The sequence below is a fragment of the Amphiura filiformis genome, chromosome 2 (genome assembly GCF_039555335.1).
Source record: "Amphiura filiformis chromosome 2, Afil_fr2py, whole genome shotgun sequence".
Lineage (NCBI taxonomy): Eukaryota > Metazoa > Echinodermata > Ophiuroidea > Amphilepidida > Amphiuridae > Amphiura > Amphiura filiformis.
The window spans coordinates 3434789-3459136 of record NC_092629.1 but is presented as its reverse complement, the minus strand read 5'-3'; the positions used below and the strand labels follow the sequence as shown (position 1 = coordinate 3459136).

The 24348-nt window shown below is 37.3% G+C and overlaps 1 protein-coding gene across 1 annotated transcript in view; it reads right to left on the bottom strand.

The window, feature by feature from the left end:
• Nucleotides 1-1537: 1537 nt before the first annotated feature.
• Nucleotides 1538-24348, bottom strand: part of LOC140172444 (scavenger receptor cysteine-rich domain-containing protein DMBT1-like) — a 64944-nt gene continuing 42133 nt past the window's right edge. The window contains 10 exon segments of the mRNA XM_072195595.1: nucleotides 1538-3847; nucleotides 6330-6650; nucleotides 8580-8708; nucleotides 11180-11365; nucleotides 13042-13353; nucleotides 14331-14645; nucleotides 16054-16365; nucleotides 16919-17218; nucleotides 20757-21086; nucleotides 21748-22086. Coding sequence (XP_072051696.1) covers nucleotides 3525-3847; nucleotides 6330-6650; nucleotides 8580-8708; nucleotides 11180-11365; nucleotides 13042-13353; nucleotides 14331-14645; nucleotides 16054-16365; nucleotides 16919-17218; nucleotides 20757-21086; nucleotides 21748-22086 — 2867 coding nt within the window. The 3' untranslated portion in view covers nucleotides 1538-3524.

Here is a 24348-nt window from a genome sequence, read left to right as displayed (position 1 = left end):
AATGCAGCTACTGCTAAAATAAAAACATGTGAATATGTTACTTTTATGTATAGGTCTATGTAAGAAAATTCATAATCACAAATTTTAAAACAAGTGAAATGGTTAAAAATCGACAACAAAAATTTACACACAAAAAAATGACCACTTTTACAGTAAATAGTTGGTACAATAAGCATCAACACTAGGGTATTCCAGTTGAAATCCAATCCTACAGAAAAAAAAATCCCAATTTCAAATCAAACCTGATTTTGTGTGCATATTTTGTAATGACAGTGCTAAGTCCCAAGATTTGCTACACCATAGATTCGCTTTGTAGAAAATAAGGTTCTGATGTCAAATCAAACATTACAGCCCCTAACCCTGACCCCCAACCATAACCCTAAACTAGCCCAAACCCTAGCTATCCTATTTCATATTCGATATAGCAAACTTAATTTCATGTTCAACATGGCAAACCTTTCAACATAGCGGACAGTAGCGAGGCAAGGATTTTAGTGTGAGGAGGCAAATTTTCTCCCCCATTTGTCAATTTTTGGTTCCATTTTTAGTCATTTTTAGGACACTTTACTCTTTGCCATCCTGTAGGAGTGTTCTGTAGTTTGAACCACCCACACCCTACCCCTTTAGGGAACAACATTGATGACACCCTATGAACATAACTACTCCTTATTCCAGAAAATTACAGCACTATTTTTTTTTGATTAAAAAAAATTATCTTGTTTTGCCAAATGAAACATAGCTAACTGGCAATAAGTCCAATTTTAATATGTTTGCAATTTGAAGGAAAATGGGCAAAAAACATGCAATTTTGCATGTTTTCTTACAATTAGTAAGAAATTATAGTCAAAAATCCATAACTTGAAATAAGTCTTAGTACAATTCTTTAGGCTTGATTGTCACAGCATACAAAAATACCATATAACACATGTTTTTGGCCCATATTGCCAAAAATTGACCAAGTATTAAAATTTGACTTGTTTCATTTGGCAAAACAGTATATTTTACTAAACCAATAATATCAGTGCTGTATTTTTCTAGAATAGGGAGTAGTTTCATTTTATAGATTCCAATGGGCTGAAACATATGTTCAATAAATGGTAACAAATTCAAATCCTTTCAATCAATCAATCTTTATTTCATTCAAAATACAACAATACAACAACAGCAAAACAACACATTTGAATGAGGAGATGCTCAGAAGGCCAAAAAGGCCTGAACAAGCACCCCCTTAACCTTAGCCTAAGTTTCTTAATTTGTCTAATAAAATACAATTTCATACATACAAACACCCCCCACCCTCTTTCATACATTCATGTAGAACGAACTAAGCAGGAAAAAAATGATGAATAAAGAACATGCAGAATATAAATTAGGATTTCATAACATTTGCTCACGTGCACGATATCGCACAAGAAAGCTGACATTTTGTGAATATAGTATAAATGCTAAGAGATCAGTTAATTTTAATCAATTTTTTGTTTTAAAAGGGAGAAAAATAAAAATAAGTAAATCCAAACTAAGAGGTATTAAGTGTACATTTCTGTTACATTATTTGCTATTTTATTATAATTTTCACCAAATATATAAGCTAGACTGTCACTTCACAGCATCTGCAATCATAATCAATAAAGATGCAATGCTAAATTCTACTATACTGTCATCATAGAGACCACACCTAAAGAGTACCAACTCAAAATTGTACCATGCATACGGGGGGAATTATTTTTAACAGGGATATGCGGCTTGAGCTTCCGAACCCATTTCTAAGGGTAATTTTACCGAAAATAGGGATCCATATCTAAGGATTTTCCAAAAATAGGGACCCATATCTAAGGAGTTGAGCTTGAAAATAGTAAAAGCAACATGTTTATCACAAATATAGCATGGAATATTTGAAAGGGATCCCATGTCTAAGGATTTTTCGTGGAAAATCTACCCATTGGAGCAGCACATCCCCGTATGCCTTTACTATATGAGCACCCCTCAGGCATGCATAACGCTATGGTAAATCAGCCATGCTGGTTTGTCGCACATGGAGGCCAAAGAGTGAACCTACAGCATATATCGGCAAGAGAATGAAATTAAACAGTAATTTGAGTCTTTACTTGAAGCTTACAAAGGCTTGCACATTCAGTGTTACAGTGCACATTTATGGCAAAACATGTTACATGCAGAACGCAGAAAACCATGCACTTCAAAATCAAAGTGACGGACAAATATCAAAATTACTGGGAGGCCCCTTCCATGAGCGACACCCATACATGACAGACTCAGTACTCTTTGGTTGTAGCTCCAGAGCTACAAAATCTACAGTATTCTGGTACTGCGCCGGTTCCAAGAAAGAAAGTCAGAGAAAAAAATCAAGACAGGTGAAACAATATTCCAAGATATTACTATTTTTCTGTGGCTCTGAAAAATTCTGGGAATTTGCTCTTTAAACATTAATATAAGTCAAAAAAAGAAAGTCACTTTCTCACAGTATTCACTTATAGTCATCACTAGTACTACGTCTATATATACATTTTTGCAGAAATTGTAGTTTTCAAAATGCGCAAATATAATAAAGGTTCAAGACCAATTAACACTTGTATGAATTTCACTAAAAACATGAACAACACTGCACTCTAAAAACACTCTATAAAGGAAAAAGAAAATTATACTTCTTACATTAGCTACATAATGTACATATTTTATGCAATAGACATGGTGTAATAAGCCAAATCGGCATTGGAAGTTTGCAATGCATTGTAGGACAGTTTTTGCAGTTTTAGGACACTTTGTCCTTTGACCTTTCAGAAAATTCAGAAATATTGGGTTTTTGTACGTACAAAATATAATCTAAAACGTTTTACAATAACTAAAACAAATATAAAAATATTAGTATTTTATAAATTAATTATTTAGTATTTTAAATGATCAACATTATGACAATAATAAGAAAATTAATAATAATTATGTCAATTTTCCCGATATGTCAGAGGTCAAAGTGTCCCAAAACTGATCTCAAAAACCGGAAGTTAGAATGGCGATTGGGCTTATTGTGATAAAGCAAAAAAATAGTTTGCACTCCCTCCAGTGGGATTTTGGGGTGGGTCTGGTTGGTCAGATTTTTTTAGTGATGACTCATATACAGTAATTATAAATATGATATGCTAATTAGATCCATTAATTCTGCTGAATTCCGTTGTACAAACAATGTATTGAAGCTTAATTATCTCAAACTGATATTTTTAAATATCCATAGCAAGCAGCAAATTTCAAAAAGTAATATGATATGCTATTTACATCCCTCATTTCCATGCTCTTCATGCTAAGCCATAGGCTTCAACATAAAAGTTTTGAGATATTTTCTCAAAATATCAAGAGCTATTCTCAAGCCAATACTAGGCTTGTTTGTACTCATTTTGATGCAATTTTCATGCTGATTCTAAATATGGTCATGAAAATTTACAATTATGAAATTTTTGAATTTGTAAAAAAATAATTAACCTTGTCGTCGGCAATCGACACCCGCATGGAGAGGATTAATTGTCTTGGATACCTGATATGCAAACAACCCCTACATCCTGACTGTGATCACAATCAAACTCTCCAATACCTTGATGATCACAATCACTCAGAGACTCAGTAGTTGGATGGCACTGAACGTTGTCCATAAAAATTGGGCCGGTTCCTTGGCCAAAGTGTGCTCCTCCTAGAGCTGATGAGGGCGCTTGGTAACCAAGCTGTCGACAGACGACGATGGCTTCGAGGATGTCCCAGTCGTTGTCGCATACCGTACCCCATGTGCCGTTCAGGAAGACTTCCACTCGACCTTCGTTGGGGGTGTTTCCATCCACTAATCGAACTGGAACAGGAAATTTATATAAATAAATAAATATTAATTACAAATGCAATGCAATATATGTGAATATGTAACTCTGGGTTGATCACATGATATAATCAAATGAAGCAAACCTTTGACGAGCGCGACTACCGCGATGTTGCAAATTCGGAGCTAACAACGCGTACGGCGCACAGTTCATTCATAAATTTCCACTAAGCAACAGCAGATTGCCTCAGCAGCCAATCAAAGAGAAGTGCGTCCAACACAGTAAATACGCGATGTATACTTTTATATGTGCTCGTCAAAGGTTTACTGCGTTTGATTATAGCCACCTTAGTTTCAAGACATTTTTGCAGAACCGGCTTATCAGTGAGGCATAGTAGGGCCCAGCAAACATGAGACTTCATCAGAAATGAAGGACAACTATATGGTCCAAGGAAATGAGTTGCATACTCATGGTTTGCAGATTTACTGAAATATTAATTTTATTGCTTATACATTTTATAGCATTATGCTATAAAACCTGTAAGCAATAAATTAACAAAAATTTGATTTAAATCACCCAAAAATCAAAATTATTTTACTAATTATACATTTTATAGCATATATGCTAGAAAACCTTAAAGCAACAAAATTAACACAAATTTAATTTATATCACTCGAAAATCAAAATTTATTCGCAATGCGTTCGAGTCTACACATTGAAATAGCCTTAAAATTTACATTCTACGTAATGGTTGGGCAGATGGTGCAGTGGTTAAAGCACTGGACTCCCATGCGGGAATTCCGGGTTCGAATCCTGGTATAGCACCTTTTATCATTGTTTTCTTTTTCTGTAATTATAGGCCTTTTTTCTAATACACTCAATTTCTGCATCAATGTGTTTTTAAGAAAAACATTAAAAATTTGATAACAGTTCTTATCTGCTCTTCTCTTTTATTTGCTAAAGAGTTTTTGTTGAATTAAACCAGCTTTTTTTCTTTTCGTCATAATATAATTTTGAATATTTGACTTTATGCCGGCCAGCTTCAATTATAAGACACCTGAAGTTCATGGTTACATCCATTTGGTCTAAATGTCTTCTTTGTAGATGTAGATTTTCTCCATTTCTGTGACACCAAACTCTGATTTAATTTGCCCACAAGGTGGATATTTAAGGCCCTAGGTTACAATGATGGAAAATATGAAAAGGCTACTACGGTATATGCAGCAGCTGAGATATGAGGGTGGAGAACTTTTTGAATAATTCTCTTAAAACAAAATTGTTTCTTACAATCGCCAACAACTTTGGCTGATTTCAATTAGGTGCAAGTAAGAACATGTGCAAGCTTTAAATATGCCCCAAAAAGAAAATTAAGTTTGAAAAGAATTAACTTAATTTAAACAGTATGGTTTTATTAAGCTATGTCCTATTCATGTGATATACATGTACTGTGTATTATTTCGTGAATATATTTGGAAATGCGAATTAAACACCCACTAAACTGTTCAGAGTTGATAATATAATTTTTCACAATATTATCAACTCTGAACAGTTTAGTGGCTGTTTAATTTGCATTTCCAAATATATTCACATGTGTATAAATATTTTCACAGAGTTCAAAATTTGCAACTGTTCAACCATGTAAAGCGCAATAATTAAACCCTGTGAAAATTTCCCGCTATACAGTATAGCCATGGACGATAAAGATGTACCATGTACAAGCAAAGTCTCAGCATCACCTGATAATGAGGGCCGATTAGTCCATGAAATGCGACAGATGAAACTGCTATGCACTTACCGCATATTTTTACGGTCTATCGCGCAAAGCTGTACCGCGTATATGCGAAGGCATGCAACGCTGGCGTGATTGTTAGACATGGCACGATCGAACAATCGGCCCTCATGAATATGCAAGAATTGACAGCATACAATACACAGGGACTTTGACTGTGGTCTGTAGTAGTCTGCGAGTTTACCATAATTACTATGAAACCATGCACCACATTTCATAAATGTGCCATTCCCTTTGAAACCTGTCATACCCTGTGGAAGATTTAAGAAAAGTTTTCCACAGAGGGAGTATCTTTTTCAAATGGAATTGGCTAGGGTTAATAGTTTTGAAACCCATATTCCTACATGTTATAGTTTTATCTATATATCTTCCACAACTCGAGTGAGTATTTCAAATGAAAGTTACCCAATTCTTTCTATTTGAAACCCATATTCCCTCTGTGGACGACTTAGCTAAATCATCCACAGGGGGAGTGTAGATTTCAAATGGAATACTTACACTTCGGCTCACACACAACTGATGCATCTATATCATGTACGCCCCATATTCCCTCTGTGGACGACTTAGCTAAATCTTCCACAGGGGGAGTGTAGATTTCAAATGGAATACTTACACTTCGGCTCACACACAACAGATGCATCTATATCATGTACGCCCCATATTCCCTTTGTGGACGACTTAGCTAAATCTTCCACAGGGGGAGTGTGGATTTCAACTGGAATACTTACGCTTCGGCTCACACACAACTGATGCATCTTCATCATGTGCGCAGTTATTGAGTCCTATGCCATTGTGGGAACAATACGCCAAGGAGCTTTCCGATCCCGTACAGCTTAAATTATCCAGCCATATCTGGCCTGTTCCAGCTCCAAAATGAGCCTCATTATAGGCCGTCTCCGCTGATGGGTATCCAAGTGAATGGCATATAACGTTAGCATCCTCGATGTCAAATTCGTCGTCACAGACTGTGCCAAAATCTCCACCATTTATGGATACTTCCACACGTCCTTCCCTTGGTGTGCTGCCCCCAACGAGTCTGGTAGAAATGTCTACAAAAATGAGAAATAGTTGAGATGAAGATAATTACTAAACAGACATACTTGAAAGTTCCTTGAACCAATCGATAGCCTCATCCCCAATTCGTCTTCACAAAAATTCAGATTTTGGTACCAGAAGAAATCATTTTTTATAGCACCAGTGAAATTGAATGCCAAAATTGCCAGAGATAATTTTTTGTTTTAATTGTACATGGTTAATTTATAACAAGAAGCGTGTGTAGTGTCCTATAGGGATTTGTTAAACATGTTTTTTCTTATCAACTCAGATTTTGAAAACACATTGTTTTAATGGTAGGCCTCAATGTAAGACAGAAAACAGAACATGACAAATTTGACCATAACCGGATCATATGAGATCCATCTCCATGACAAAATTATGACAAAGAAATAATTAATCGATGGGCTATCCTAGCAAAAGTGTAAAAAAACTAAAAAAAATTTCAAATTGCTTAAAAGTGAAGGCTATGTCAGTTAAATTGTCATTTGGTATTTTTGAAATGAAACATTTGGCAAAAAATTAAGAAAACAACAGTATACATGTAGGAGTTGAAGCCCCTTTCAAATAAATGTAGCTAACTTATATACTGTCAGTATATAAATTACAGATTCATGCAAAATGTCTTATTTTGTCTTAAATACACAGCTATCGGCTGAACCACCAGCAGGATATGGTAGCACATCCTACAATGACAAAGGTACCAAAATCTGAATTCTGATGATTTTTACGATTGTCCGGATGAGCAAATCACTGAATGGGCCTTTAAATAGCAAATTTTCTATGCAGGTCGCATCTTCTTCAAACAATCTCAATAATATTGAAGAAATTTTTATTTTTCAAAATTTGTGATATAATAAAAAAATTTTGGCAAATTACTAATATTTGATATTTTAAGACCTAAAAATGTTAGGTCTTTTGGGGAAAAAATGTTTACCTTCAATACGAAAGGTCAAAATTTTCAAACATTCGTCAGCTTTTCATCCCAGCTACATACACTTCAAGTACATATCATTAAATTTATTAAGTTTACTTTGAGGATTGTTAGATATCAAAAATATAATTGTTTTTATAATTTGCCATAAAATTTGTATTTTATTGTGAATTTCAAAAAATCAAAATTATTTGGTATCAGAAGGACATCCCTCGTATTCAGAATGCCATTTTTTATGTCTGAGGTGCTCTCATGTCCCAGAAAAAAAATTATGCAAACGTTGCTATCCAAGCCCTTAAGTTTGCATGTACCTGTTTGTTTCCTTAGCATAGGTTATTAAAATTCTACACATACACATTCCAGTTTGCAAGAGGTGTATAATGAAAAATGAATAAGTATTATTACTTTGGGATTTTTCGAATTCATATTGTGTTTGATACACGCCCGCATTTGTAATACTTGCTTCGGGGAGTATAATAACAGAATATTCTGTGTGCATGGTCTAAACCAAAGGTCTGCAGTACAAAGCTGTCTTTTTATCTAGTGTTTGGACAATGTTTATTCAACCATTGCTAACAAAAGACTCTGGATTCTAGTCCAAGTATTTAATGGCATTGTATCACAATATGCCCACTGCGGATGAAGTTGCATACCATAATTCTCCACTGACGTATAGAGAACATCATTCACAAACTTTCACACTTCTCGAACCTAAAGATTATAAGGGCCTAAATACTTGAATGATGCTGTATTCATAGTTGAAACCGCTATCGCCGTTGCTTGATGCTAGCCTTTACAAAATGCTTCTTGCTTAGAGTGTGTAAATAAACGAGTAAGGTGTGTACGAAAGGTTAACATCGTTATACGTCTGCAGATGCCCATAGGTGCTAGTATGAACTTTCATTTGATATTCTAACCAATGCACTGTATTGGCTCCTATGTACATGGTGTATATACAGTCAAACTGGGAGATATCAGTACAAATACTTACAAGGCCTACAGTTGACACCAGCAGCATACAGGTGTTCATCTCCTACATGCATGGCATAGTGGCAGTTAAATGAACCAATATGTGGGTTATCAGGACAAATCACACCACCAACTTTGTATGGAGTTGAATCTGAAGAAATAGATGTCAAAAAATATTATTAACAAAATTGTATGTCTTCGTCATCAAAAATACAGACAACCCTCCCAAATAGGTCATCCGATTTGTGATCCATTACATGGATCCACCATCTTTTTCTCCCTGCGTCGTTCTTTTCTAACAATGTGTCAGAAAGCTTCAGAAGACTTTTGCAAAGCATTTGCAGTAATTAAAGCATGCGTATGAAAGGCCTATACTCACACAACATGCACCTTTACATGCATAAAACCTTGTTTTGAAATGACCGTCCAAAGGGTTAAAATGAACTATTGGTCATAAGCAAGATCAGACCTACCAAATGTGTAACAACCCGAAGTAACAAGAAATAGCACACACTGCTTGTGTGTAGGTAAGCACAAAAGAAATGGCCAAATTCTTTTGTGTATGCCTATTGTGAATGTGCAAGTGTGACCTTGTGTGCAGATACACATAAGATGCACACTGCAATTTCAGCTTTTCCATCTATATCTATATGAAGAAATCTATGTTTTTGCTGTCATGAAAGCCTAGAATTGATAATGAAACTTTCTGTCATTTAAAAAAAATCATAATGACACCATTTAACATAAGAAATCTGATGAAATATAATGTGGGCCTATTATACTATACATGTTAACCATGTTTAAAACTATAGAAATCAAAGGGCATTACATGCTTTGTCTATTGGTCTTTTGTCAAGTATCTCTGAACAAGCATCTTGGAAAATGGACTGATCTGGTAAAAAATGGTGTCAAAAATTATTGGAAAGAGCTATCTACTTTGTATTTTCAGTACTTACTGCCAATCACATGTTCATTAATATGTAAAAGTGTTAAGAACAACAATACAAAAACACTGCTACAACAGGGGTTAATTTAAGCAGACACTTAGCTTGTAATCACTGTTGAAGTCAATCTTGAGAAGTGGACTGATCATGGAAATCATCTCCTCTGAACTCCTGGTTCGTTTTTTTGTCATCCTAAAGATGTTTATTTTGAACTATATCATTTGTTCATTTCATAAGATAGGGTTTGGGCCGAATTTTTCACACCCAGGGGTGAGTTTAACAAACTTTCATTCACTTTCTTAGGAAACCATTACATAACATTACTCACCAACAAAAACTTCATTCACAAAAATTAGATCCTTACACAAATTAATCTTTGCCTCAGGGACATTGCTTAGAGTCTTAGCTTTTCTGTGATACCCTATTTGTTAGGAATTATCTTCAAATACTCTTAGAAAATTGAAAATAAGTGAGGCTACATGAGCTCGGTTGTTACGCATTACAGGCCAATATGAGTGCCTCGTTAAGAAATGAAGTGCTAATTAAGCAGTTAATTAAGAACTTTGTTTTTGTTTTTTGGCTGAAAAATATATATTAATATCTTATTCACAAAAAGAAACAATTCAATTGATGTTAATAATAGTTTAGACTGAATTCTACCAATTAAAAGATCAGTGGTGGGAACATAATGCAATCGGTAGGTCTAATCTTGCTTATGACATTAACCAAAATCTTGAGTCTGATATTTAACAAAATTGTCATTGCTATCCTTCATCTCATACAAGGAAATTTCTGTGTGACGAGTAAAAATAATCAGTGACACTATGGACCACAATAGCCTCATCTCAATGGCATAGTCCAATAACCTCAATTAAATATTCTTAGTGCTAATGTATTGGAATTAAAGAACGGTGTCCCTGATACATGTAGATGAGCATTTTCATGGGAGTGTGATAATAATAATGTTGAAAACAGCTCCACAAAGGATTCCATGTGATCGATAGATAGAAAATGGATCTACAATAATTGTAAATTACTGTTTTACTGTGCATTCACATCATTATAATGACACTAACCACACAATGGCATTATGTTCCATAGTTGTATTCTTATTACGCTGGCTTTGGATGTCGACATTTTCCCATTATGCCCTGCATATTTTGACCTCGCCCCCAGCAAACACTGGAGGTGCATCAGATTATGAATCAACCAAATTCCTTGGTTTAGCGTATATGGTGAAATTAGTACAGTAAGGTAGTTTTGGTCTGTCTTGGGTCAGACTTAACAAATCTTTTAGTTGTATACACTTGGTCTGATACAATGGCATAGCAAAGACTTTTTTTTAGATGGGAGGGGAATAAAGGGAGAAAAATTGGATGAAAATGGTCAAAACCGTCAAAAAAAGTACAAAATCTTAAATATTGATCAGGCAGCCAGCATCTCGGGGGGGGGCAAGACTTCTCACAGGGAAAAGCTTCCTCCTGACTAAACCACTGGCTGGATGTAATTGCGTTCATATATCTCTGAAGCGGAACCCAACATTTGGCAAAATATTTTGTTTAGAAATTCTTTGATTGTCCCTTTATAATACCCCCCCCCCACACACACACACACAGTTTAAACTAGAATACATTAAATGTCATTTCACAAGAGTTTTTCACTCTCCCCTATATCATACCTGCAGTGTCATAGCTGTATTCGTGCACTGTCACACCAGCAGCAGATTCCGATCCCAGCAATTGGCAGACGATGTTAGCTGCATTTGTAGGCAAACCAGGTTGCGGTATCAGGATCGACCTCCAGGCATTGACGATGAAAGCTTGCACTTGACCATCATAGCTTGTAATTCCATCGCGGAGACGCACTGGAAAAAATTATAACAAGATACCGATGGCATTCAGTTCAAGCTTAAGGTTGGTCACACCAAAGATACACCATCCCTCGACAAACAAAACAAGATCATAAGACTTGCTCCAAGTCCACTGGCTTTCTGTCTATAGTGTAGACCCGATACATTTTGTTTTTATCAATTGAGCATTTTTTATACCACATACATGTCCATGTCCTAAGTAGACGATCTAGCATCAATTCATGAATACAATATAATCACCTCAAATAAAGGAAGTCCACACTTATGTAACCCATCCTACACCAAAACCTGATCTTGTTATGACATTTTGATTGATACGGTCGTGTGCAGAAACTTGTTAGCTCCAATGTAATACAAAATTTGCTACCAATCAATCTAAATTGACAAAGATTGATACCAGTATATGAAATTGGGTGCATTTTCAAAAGTTGCAAAATGATGCACACAGTCAAAATTTATAAGGAGGGAATTACGTCGATACTACTACTACTATGGCACTTGGCAATACAACAAGCATATTAAGGGGGAATCCTCACATTTGGTTTGTGTAGGGGTGTGCCACTGATTTTTTTCAAACTAGAATTTCGCAGGTTCTCGACCTGCGCAGTTCTCGACGCAAAGCGTCGGCCGCAATGCCTCCACCTTGACGTCCATCATTTTAAACAGTGCAATTTCACTTGACCCCAAAATGACCTTCACATTCTTTGTCTCACTAAGGTGGCTGTTCCCACCAAATTTCATGAACCTGCAGCAGTCTATAGCGATTTGACCCCAGATGACCTAGAATGACCCCAAAATGACCTTGACATTTTTGGCTTGTTTCAGTGGTCATCCCCACAAAATTTTATGAACCTGTGACAATCTATGGCAATTTGACCTTGGATGACCCCAAAATGACCTTGACATTTTTGCCTTGTTTCAGTGGTCATCCCCACAAAATTTCATGAACCTGCGACAATCTATGGCAATTTGACCTTGGATGATCCCAAAATGACCATGACATTTTTTTCTTCCTACAGTAGTCGTTCCCACCAAATTTCATGAACCTGCAACAATATATGGCCATTTTCCCCCGCATGACCCCAAATGACCTCACAATGACCTTGCGATTATGCATATTTTGCATGTCAAGAACCTCTGGCTGTGCTACTCTCTGCCAAGTTTCATCACTGTAACTCGTACAGATCTCCAGATCATCTGTGCACAAGGTTATTTTGCTTGATATGCATAAATTATGCAAATTAGGTACTTAATTACCATATTTTGCGACAAAATCCTGCTAAAATTTGGAGACTCCCAATTGCCACTCTTCCACCAAATTGCATCACTATACGCCTTACCAGTTCCAAGAAATTGCACTCACAAGCTCGGACGGACGGACAAACAGGAAACATAATACCTCCGGTGGAGGCATAAAAATTTGGACCCATCGATATACCAGAAGTCAAAATGTTCACAAATTTTGGAGAAATTTCAAACATTTTGGGTACAGTGAGGCAAAATTAGGCTATTTTCAGAAACAAATTGAGAAAATTTTGAAAAAAGCACCCATCTATAAACCAAAATTGGCCTAGAAAAGGAGTCATTGATATCCCAAAAGACTAAAAAATGCTACCAATTCCCGTATGGTCATTTGTTCTGAGTACCCCTCCTGGGAAGCATATACTTACAAGGTCTTTCACATCGGACCCCAGCACGGTTATTGGGGCCACACCTGTGAATTCCAGGAGGTGTTGGACTTGAGCAATACAACAACGACCTCTCGTTCCCTGCACAGTTTAAGTTGTCCAACAGAACAGGAGCTGTACCGCTGCCAAAGCTGGACCCCGTGAACGCTTGGTCAGCCCCTGGATAACCCAGACTACGACAGATTACATGAGCGTCATTAATATCCCAGTTGCTATCACAGACTGAGTACCATAAGCCGTATGCATAGATCTCGACGCGTCCTTCTAGTATGTTGTTGCCATCTGCCAAACGTACTGTAAAGAAAGAGGCACATATTTATATAGCCCAATTATATACATAAGATCATTGCTATGGCAATAGTGGCATAGAATAAAGGATAGCAATTTTTTTATACTGTCCACTTTCATGAGAAAGAGGATACGTATGTCCAATATTTTATCGTAGGGCATATCGGTTACACAGCACTGGCATCCACTATTCAAAATATTAGACCTTCCTATCCTTTATCACATGATACAGGACACACCTTTGTTTCCTTAGCCTTTTCAAAGTATGGCGTACACAAAAGGAGGGCAATATTCAATCTGGGTAAAACCTGGCAAATTGAAAAGACTTCACCCGCTTCGTGCAGTGCCATCCTATTGTGTCCACCATATCTCAAAAAGGATAATAACCACACTGCGATACGGTTAGTGAGTTCTATCTGCAAACACACAGTGCTCCAGGAGTATGCCTATCTTCTGAGTGCAGGACTATATTTTTAGTGATCCAGGAGCACACTGATCCAGGAGTACTATGAGTGGAGGGGTTAGCACCTTTGATTCATAACTTAGTGATATAGTATAGTTATTGTTTTGGCTATAGCCCCCTCTTCAGAAGTTATTTAATTATATTCATACTTGCACAAGTAGCATTTGATGCCAATTTTATGGGGTTCCTTTTAAGAGCCTTTAAGTGCCTAAAATGGCCTAAAATGAGGCTATGTCGCCCTTTCCAGCTTTCTCTACTCTTCATCCCCATAGACTTTACAGGTAAAATAAAAAGTTCTATTAGAAAAGAACCCATTCAAGTATGTAACAAAATGTAATTGAGCAAGTACATATGCAATGCACTAGTTTGCGAGACAGGTGTATTGTATGTCACAGGTATGCAATGCACTAGTTTGCGAGAGAGGTGTATTGTATGTTACAGGTATGTAGGGTCTTTTGAAAATCAAAAATAAAATGTCCATCTGACAAAAATTGCTATTGTTAATTCTCTACTTGATTACCATTGGGTTCACAAGTCACTCCAGCAGTCATGTTGTCATAGGCACTACAGTCATATGGTCCAATGTCTGAGTGTTGACAATCTAAAAGCTCCCGTTCTTGTCCCACACACTGGATATTCCCAACGATGTGTTTCGAAAACTCCAATGTGACAGCGGTATCAGCAGAATCCAGTAATGCTGATGGGTAGCCTAACTGACGACAGAGTACGTTGGCGTCTACTATATCCCATGTATCGTCGCATATTTTGCCAAATTCGCCGTTGTGGTAGAGAAGGATAAGACCGGCGCTTGAAACACGCTCTCCAATTATGCTGACTGTTTTAAGAAAAATGGAACATTTATGAAAAACTTATGATGGCACACTGGACCCTTTAACCCAACCACACAGCTGACTACTAGAGCTGATTGAATCACAATTACATTTATATCACTGTCTTTTCTGTTTCAAGATAATTTTATACTATAACTTGGCATTTTTCATCCATTTACAGCAGCTTTTTCAGATGGCATAGAAACAAATAGTTCCTCATCTTATTTTAATACATCTCCCATTTACAGCAGCTTTTCCGTGTACTTTGAACTTTGCTTTAAAATGAATATGTCCTACATACCATCAAACAACCGTAGCCTAGCTAGATTAGCCTTGACAAGAAAAGACAAATCAGTAAATTCCAAAGAGATGTGTGTAGTGTCATGGTAACTCCGCCATATTGGTTTGTTACTTATGGCAGGCAAATAATATACCTCCAGTGATTATTTGCTAAAGCCTTATATGGAATGATAATTAGCATCTCTATGATTGAGCGTTAAACTGAATTTATACTCGATTGCTGATCGAGCGATTGCGATGTGCCACATTTGTAAAGCGATGGGCAATCGCCGAATTATGCTATGCATCGCTCGTAACTTTTGCATTTATACTTATCACGGTGATAGCAATTCTAAATGAAAATTAAAATATTCTAAATATGCCACAATACATTATTAGAAGATCCATTGCTGTCAATAATTATTGCTTTGAATTAATTCAATTCATCGCCAAAAGTTAATAATCGAGAATGGTAAAATAATAGATCAAGTTAGATGGAAATGATTGGTTGATGCATAGACATGTCAAGCGATATCGCTTGGAAGTTCAGATTTCTTCAACTTGCAAAAGCCTGAGGTACACTATACAGTCCACAACTTCCCACCTAATACTTTTTAGAATAAAGTCAAAAAATATTTTATGAAATGTAAAAATGTAAAAAGATATGTATAGCCCTATTTGTTTTACACATGTGGACCAATTTATAGTGTCACACATCATTGCGTTCAGTCACAATTGTGTAAGTAAAGAGGCTGTTTTAAAAGTTGCATCTGAGTACATAGCAGTCAGGTTTTCTTTAACAAACACATGAATAGACCTGGCCTACTGTATTGTTTGAGAGCTGACTTGTGTGGACTTAGGTGCAACTTTTAACACTGTTTAAAACTGTCTCTTTTTTTACTTAATGAACTATTATGACTCAACGCAATGACATGTGATGCTATAATTTGTTCCATAAGGTGTAAAATGGCTACCCATACCTTTTTACACGTTTGCATTTTGTCAAATATTTTTTGATTTATTTTAAAAAGTATTTAGGGGGGAAGTTGTGGACCCTATATTTTGCCTTCCAATGAGCGACACACAAACATGGTGGAGTTGGTACTCATTACTAAATGCATCCATGCATCTTACCTGCAGGACTACAAATAATGCCCACATCATCTGTATGCTGACATGTACTATTAGCAGGGTCATGTATCAGCCTATCACAGTCTGCTAGTGACCCCTCCGTCCCAAGACAGTTGACCCCGTCATAATAAATCGGCCCATTTCCTGGACCAAAAAACATAAGCTGGATTGCTCTAGGGAAGCCCATGGCACGGCAGGCGACGGTAGCATCCCGGAGTGTAAAACCGTGGTTACATACGCTACCCCATACACCATTCTTAAGGACCTCTAGTCGGCCTTGGATATTATGTCCTCCACCAACTACACGAAGTGGCTCTGATGAGAATATACAACATAATTGAATATATGAATTACAAAGGCACTATTAGTGAGTGATTTGGTAAATCAGAAAATCACATTGTTTGACAAAATATGCAAATGAGGTCATTCATATTCATAAATATGCAGGTTACAAATTATTTGGCAGCAATACATGGTAATAGGACTCATGCTCTGAGAATTTATACAAAAAAAAGGATTACTTGAGTAACTTGATGCATTAATGTGGTTCCCTGCTCATGACTACGGGTGACTACACACCACTCCTGTATCTTCCTCATGATTGTGATACTAATGAATCTCAGCATATGGTCATTCTAACAAGCTACAGATAAAAGTAATTCTTGGCCAAGCTCGAAACGTTAGTGGCTCTCCGATAAACATGCACACATAGCATGGTACAGAAGAAAGCATACACATGCCTTACATTGCGTACATGCTTAGTACGCTACATAGACGCAACGCGCATGTTCCAGCCTGGCCAAGAATGACTTAATTTACATGTAGCATACTGTGATGTACACTACAAAGCATTGCACTATGTACTCACCATTTGTAGGCTGACTACACACCACTCCCGCATCTTCCGAATGGCCACAATCATCATTCTCATCATATGGACACTGAAACAGATTAGTATGCTCGCCAGTACATTGTAGACCACCCAGCATATGTGGTCCGCTTCCTTCCCCAAATTCAGCCTCTGTGGAAGCCCTTTGTGCTGGTCCTAATCCAAGTATCCTACAGACGATGTTTGCTTCGTTAATGTCCCAATCATCATCGCAAACTGTACCCCAAGCGCCACCAGCGAATAACTCAACTCGTCCAGAGGAGGTACCTGACAGACGCACTGGATGAACAAATAACAAGGATATGATTTATTACATGCTGTGGGTAGTATAAGAGTATTATTTAGAAATATCAAGTTTGTTTGTTGTTGTAGAAAACATATCAAACTTGTAAATGATATTTATCTTCAAAAGTTTAATGAGGAAAAAACAACAAAAAACTTGACGTCAAGGCTCTACCTTTTGAATTCCTTAACTTTCCCTACAATCCCGGGCCACACATTATTTGCGTGTAAAGGATAATGCTGCATCCTTTATTTCTATTCTATTACCACAAAATAGTGAGATTTAAACAGAAAATATATTTTTTGCCCAAATATTTCAAGTTGTTTACCTCAAGGTGGAGAGCCTACGCGTAGCCAAAGCGTAAGTGATAGCGAGAATTGCAAAACGTGTTACCAAGCGTAATGCTTTGCATAGAATGCGTAACGACGCTAATCACGCTTTGCTGTGCGCTGTGATGAGAGAAGAATCGAACATAAAGTTCGTTGCCCTGGCCACTTTATTGCCAATTAATGGTCTTTCATGTGACGCGTTTCAACAAATCACAGTGCGCGATTTTGAATAATGGGTTGTGGGGGTAATAGAATAAGCAATAATGAGCACAAGCGTGGGATTCAACACAGATCAGACTAAATTATTCAGTTGTCTACACTACACATGAATCATACAAGTCACTATTTGCTGTAGAAGTGATGATATAACAGGATTAACTACCATATAGCAATAGGTGAACACAATTTTTGAATATATTGCCCTGCACTACAAGCAGGTTGTACTCATCACCTATGTATGTCTGCAATCATAGATTGAATACAATACGGCTATTTTCAAAAATACTAATCTTACAGGTACGAGTGCATGATGATAAGCATGTTATGAATATTCTATGGAATTACGATCCAGGTCTTTATCCCTGTTCTTTGACATCTATGGTTCAATGCAGAGATACTTCGTGAACGTACTAAAGTTTGTTAGGCTTATATAAGGTGGAAATTATTGGGCTTTCGTTACTGCGCGGGACAATAAAGTCCCAACTCACGCTCGCGTAAATTCACATAAGCATGTGTCAGTCATGCATTACGCAACGTACAACTAGTGTAAGCAGTGCGGCCAACTGCGTGCATGCCATTCTATATCAATGCACAGTGTTATGAGTCTCATTTTTTCCGCATTATATAAACCGAATAAACTTTAGTACAGTGCGATATATTCAAAAATTATTTTGAACTATAGATGAGTTGACCTCAATGTTTATCAACAAAGGCAAGGGACTGGTATATCGATATGCTTGAGTGGACCCCATGCAACCACTACACTGTTCAATAGCCTTATTGTGATGTGGCGGGAGTTTTAAAAACACAAGCCCTGAACAAAAAATGATGCGTGCGCATACTGCCAGGCAAAAAACAATGGAAATTGTGATGATGCATGCGCATACTGCCAGGCAATGATGTCAGAAGTCAACTCATCTATTCCTATGGTAGTTAATCCAGCTACATCATCACTTCTAAGGGGAATTGAGACTGAATTGTATTTGTTTACGATCTCCAATTCCAAAATGGTGAATCTGACAGTATGATGACAGCACTGATGAATCAACACCATGAATTATGCATATATACAATGGTGAGTAGATGCATTCCGAATTGGGTCTGTAACAACAATAATCGCCGATTATACACAATCGTCGATACAATACAATAAAATACATTGTTCCTTCTACTATATGAATGATGGCCGAATATTATGAATTGCGCTCATGCAAAACTTCAAATTAAGCACCAACCAATGATAACAATTTTTTTCAATGGTGGGGTATAATGACAGTATAACGCATGCCTTGATAGAAAACATTGACATTTCTGTGCTACATTTATTTTAAATGGTGGGGTATAATGACAGTATAAAGCATGCCTTGATAGAAAACATTGACATTTCTGTGCTACATTTATTTTAAATGGTGGGGTATAATGACAGTATAAAGCATGCCTTGATAGAAAACATTGACATTTCTGTGCTACATTTATTTTAAATGGTGGGGTATAATGACAGTATAAAGCATGCCTTGATAGAAAACATTGACATTTCTGTGCTACATTTATTTTAAATGGTGGGGTATAATGACAGTATAAAGCATGCCTTGATAGAAAACATTGACATTTCTGTGCTACATTTATTTTAAATGGTGGGGTATAATGACAGTATAAAGCATGCCTTGATAGAAAACATTGACATTTCTGTGCTACATTTATTTTAAATGGTGGGGTATAATGACAGTATAAAGCATGCCTTGATAGAAAACATTGACATTTCTGTGCTACATTTATTTTAAATGGTGGGGTATAATGACAGTATAAAGCATGCCTTGATAGAAAACATTGACATTTCTGTGCTACATTTATTTTAAATGGTGGGGTATAATGACAGTATAAAGCATGCCTTGATAGAAAACATTGACATTTCTGTGCTACATTTATTTTAAATGGTGGGGTATAATGACAGTATAAAGCATGCCTTGATAGAAAACATTGACATTTCTGTGCTACATTTATTTTAAATGGTGGGGTATAATGACAGTATAAAGCATGCCTTGATAGAAAACATTGACATTTCTGTGCTACATTTATTTTAAATGGTGGGGTATAATGACAGTATAACGCATGCCTTGATAGAAAACATTGACATTTCTGTGCTACATTTATTTTAAATGGTGGGGTATAATGACAGTATAAAGCATGCCTTGATAGAAAACATTGACATTTCTGTGCTACATTTATTTTAAATGGTGGGGTATAATGACAGTATAACGCATGCCTTGATAGAAAACATTGACATTTCTGTGCTACATTTATTTTAAATGGTGGGGTATAATGACAGTATAAAGCATGCCTTGATAGAAAACATTGACATTTCTGTGCTACATTTATTTTAAATGGTGGGGTATAATGACAGTATAAAGCATGCCTTGATAGAAAACATTGACATTTCTGTGCTACATTTATTTTAAATGGTGGGGTATAATGACAGTATAACGCATGCCTTGATAGAAAACATTGACATTTCTGTGCTACATTTATTTTAAATGGTGGGGTATAATGACAGTATAAAGCATGCCTTGATAGAAAACATTGACATTTCTGTGCTACATTTATTTTAAATGGTGGGGTATAATGACAGTATAAAGCATGCCTTGATAGAAAACATTGACATTTCTGTGCTACATTTATTTTAAATGGTGGGGTATAATGACAGTATAACGCATGCCTTGATAGAAAACATTGACATTTCTGTGCTACATTTATTTTCGCACTGTTCATGTTCCAAGTTGCTATCGTGAAAATAACATCGCCCGGATATTACTTTTGTGTATAGGTCGATGTAAGGAAACTTAGAATCGCGAATATAAAAACAAGAGAAACAGTTTAAATTGTCCACTTTTAAGGTATGGGGATCAAACCCGACTGCACAGTATGATTAATATGACGTGCATAAATCATGATCGCAAAATATGATATTCTCTAGACATTGTAGTTCTACCTGGAGCGGAGCAGATGACACCGACATCCTCCGCATGTCCGCAGTTATGCTTATCCAAACCATTGCTCTTGCATTCCAATAATGATGATTCTGGGCCTGTACAACGAACGTCGTCAAGATGAATTGCGCCATCTCCAGAACCAAATGCCATGCCACCTGGTGCAAATGATCCACCACCTGCTGTGTAAAGGATGGCTTTGTTGAAACCCAATTCTTTGCACACCACATTGGCTGCCCGCATATCAAAGCTGTCGTCACATACAGTGCCCCATTCACCATTTGCATACACCTCGACTCGACCCATATTTCCTGCTGGGCCCACTAGACGAACTGTAAACAACAACATATTGAGAAACAGAATAAATACAAGAAGCATTTTGTTTAGGTGGCAGGGTTTGAAATATTGAGCACAGCTGAAACAGAAACAACTATTGAAAATTCTATATTAGGCAATAAAACCAAATTAGTATGATCTTTTGATCGACCATCATTGCTGCAAAGTGGATTAATGACTTTGCTTCCACCCATATGGACGGACAGCCAACCATCTGTAGCATAACATAAGCCCCACATAACACATTGTTGAAAAAAATTAAGAGCAATTTTCCTGATAGGTCTTTTGGACATAATATCTCTTCTGGAGCCTTTAAGGAGAGCTGTTCAGAGCATTTACAATAGAATGTAAGGAGAGAATGGTCAACTAAAAAGAACTAAAAATCACTCTCCTATATCAGATTTAAGGATAGCAGTAGAGAGTGATTGCTCTTGTGCTCCTCAAAAGGAAGTCCCTGTAGGTCAGAGTTCAACAGAACTGTACTCAAACTATCCCACAATGAATTGCATGTGTGAAAATCTAATATAGCTTTTACATAACATAACAATTGACCATTTCGGTAAATTTCATGTTCGCTAAATGATATGCGATCAGCATAACATCTGAGGTCTAACCACAAGAAATTATGTGATTTACCAAAAAGTTCAATTAACTCACCATTAGGCTGGCACACAACACTAGCCGAATGATATTGTGATGAGCAGGTCTCAGCAGAACTAGAAAACTCCTCGCCATGGCTATGAAGACAATCAAGAAAGGAAGCTTCATCTCCCCCACACTCAACACTGGTAACTGCTATGCTTACATCATCATCGACCTCAAAGTGTCCATGTGGTAATGCGTACAACGCTTGACTGTAACCCAACTGACGACACACTACATTGGCATCAGGTAAGTCCCAGTCATTGTCACACACCGTACCCCATTCTCTGTTTTCAAATTTCACCTCGACGACTCCCTCATTGGCGGTACGGCCGTTGACCAAACGGACAGGATCTGTAAAACAACATGTAACATCACTTCTTACCTACAAGGGTTATTCAAAAAGTTCTACCTCCATCATCACATCTCTGTTATCTTACGTGTCAGGATATTGAATTTACCCATACTTTTGACTTATACTCTTATATCTTGGCTACAATATAGAAGTTATTTGATGAACATTTTGGTTTAAGCGAATACCGATTTGGTGCGTCGGAAACAGTTAAAAATTATTTGAACAAAAATAAAGCAATTTAATCATTTTCAGAAATAAATCTGTTATGATTTCCACATAGATATGGCCTACCTTTTTAATCCAAATTAGTCTTTCTTTTCAGACTGTTTCCGACGTACCATATCTGTATTCGCTTTAACCACCACATCTAAACAACTACACATCACATTTTAATCAAATAACTTTTATTTTGTTGCCATGATTTAACAGTATAATCATGAGTAATTTCAACTTACTGGCTCTTAACCCTAACGCTCCTGAATACTACAAAATACTACTTGATATATGCGCTGTTCGTGCATGCATCCCACGTGGTGTGATGACGCAATCGCCCTAAGTGATATATAGGCACGGTTTAGCTGGCCAGCGAAGCCCAAGACCCGTGGCAAAGTGTCGCCGACCGAGTGCTTGGCATGCGAGGGGTCTCGGTTCAATCCCACCCAGAGCAAACAACTTCTTTCCTTCTTTTCTCTCTTTATTCTTTCCTTCTTTCCTTCCCGTCGCATAAAAAGCCCCTAGGCGGTTAGGGTTAGGTTACCACTATCGAAACTCAGTATAGGCTTCCTTAACCCTAACGCTCCTGAATACTACAAAATACTACTTGATATATGCGCTGTTCGTGCATGCATCCCACGTGGTGTGATGATGCAATCGCCCTAAGTGATATATAGGCACGGTTTCAGCTGGCCAGCGAAGCTTCAAGACCCGTGGCAAAGTGTCGCCGACCGAGTGCTTGGCATGCGAGGGGTCTCGGTTCAATCCCACCCAGAGCAAACAACTTCTTTCCTTCTTTTCTCTCTTTATTCTTTCCTTCTTTCCCTTCCCGTCGCCAAAGCCCCTAGGCGGTTAGGGTTAGGTTACCACTATCGAAACTCAGTATAGGCTTCCTTAACCCTAACGCCTCCTGAATACTACAAAATACTACTTGATATATGCGCTGTTCGTGCATGCATCCCACGTGGTGTGATGACGCAATCGCCCTAGGTGACATATCGGCACGGTTTCGCTGGCCAGCGAAGCCCAAGACCCGTGGCAAAGTGTCGCCGACCGAGTGCTTGGCATGCGAGGGTCTCGGGTTCGAATCCCACCCAGAGCAAACAACTTCTTTCCTTCTTTTCTCTCTTTATTCTTTCCTTCTTTCCCTTTCCGTTGCCAAAAGCCCCTAGGCGGTTAGGGTTAAGATAACAGAGATATGACGATGGAGTAATGGAGTCAAGGTAACTGGACTTCCATGCCTTGCGGGGCCTGTTATATTGGAACTCACTTGGAGGGTTTAGTCGTTGTATGGGTGTCTATGGCCTCTGGCTTGCCGGCCCTGCGGCCTTGATATTTTTTTACGCATTCTGGGGGCCCAGTATCAACTAGTTGTAGTTCTAGACAAATATACCTTACATAGGGCTATCTGGAGTAACACTACTTGATTTGGCTTATTTCACCATTACACATTTGAATGAAGCATGTATAACTATTTTTGTATTTAAATGTTGTTCCAAGCAAAGAAAATTGAATCTTTTATCAAAAGCAGTGTATTTTTTTTTTTTTTTTCCTCTAGAGCTGAAAATTTGACATTTCTTAATCGAAATTGAATTTCTTAATCCTTAAATAATTATGGTGGATGTCCCAGGTGGCAATTACACATAGTCACATAGGCTAGATAATTGAGGGTATGACCCTTCTCATACCTAAACTGTCCCTGACTTACCTCAACATACGCAGGGCTGGATTTACCTTTTTGGGCCCTGGGCCAGGGAAAAATTTGGAGGCCCCCAAACTCACCTCGAAGAAGCCATTTGCATTCAAGTGGCCAAAAGAACAAGAACAATTAGGGATGACACCCCCCCTGCTGCGTGAACCATTGATCCCTTACAACTAACATTATACAGCATTATCAATAAGGACATTTTCACCTATTGTTTGTGGGACATGAAAGCACACTCCTCATATTCAGAATTCAATTCGATAATTATGTCTGATGTACTCTAAGCTCCCACAAAAAAATACTGTGCAAACATTAATATCCTATTCCTCTGGCATTAGAAACA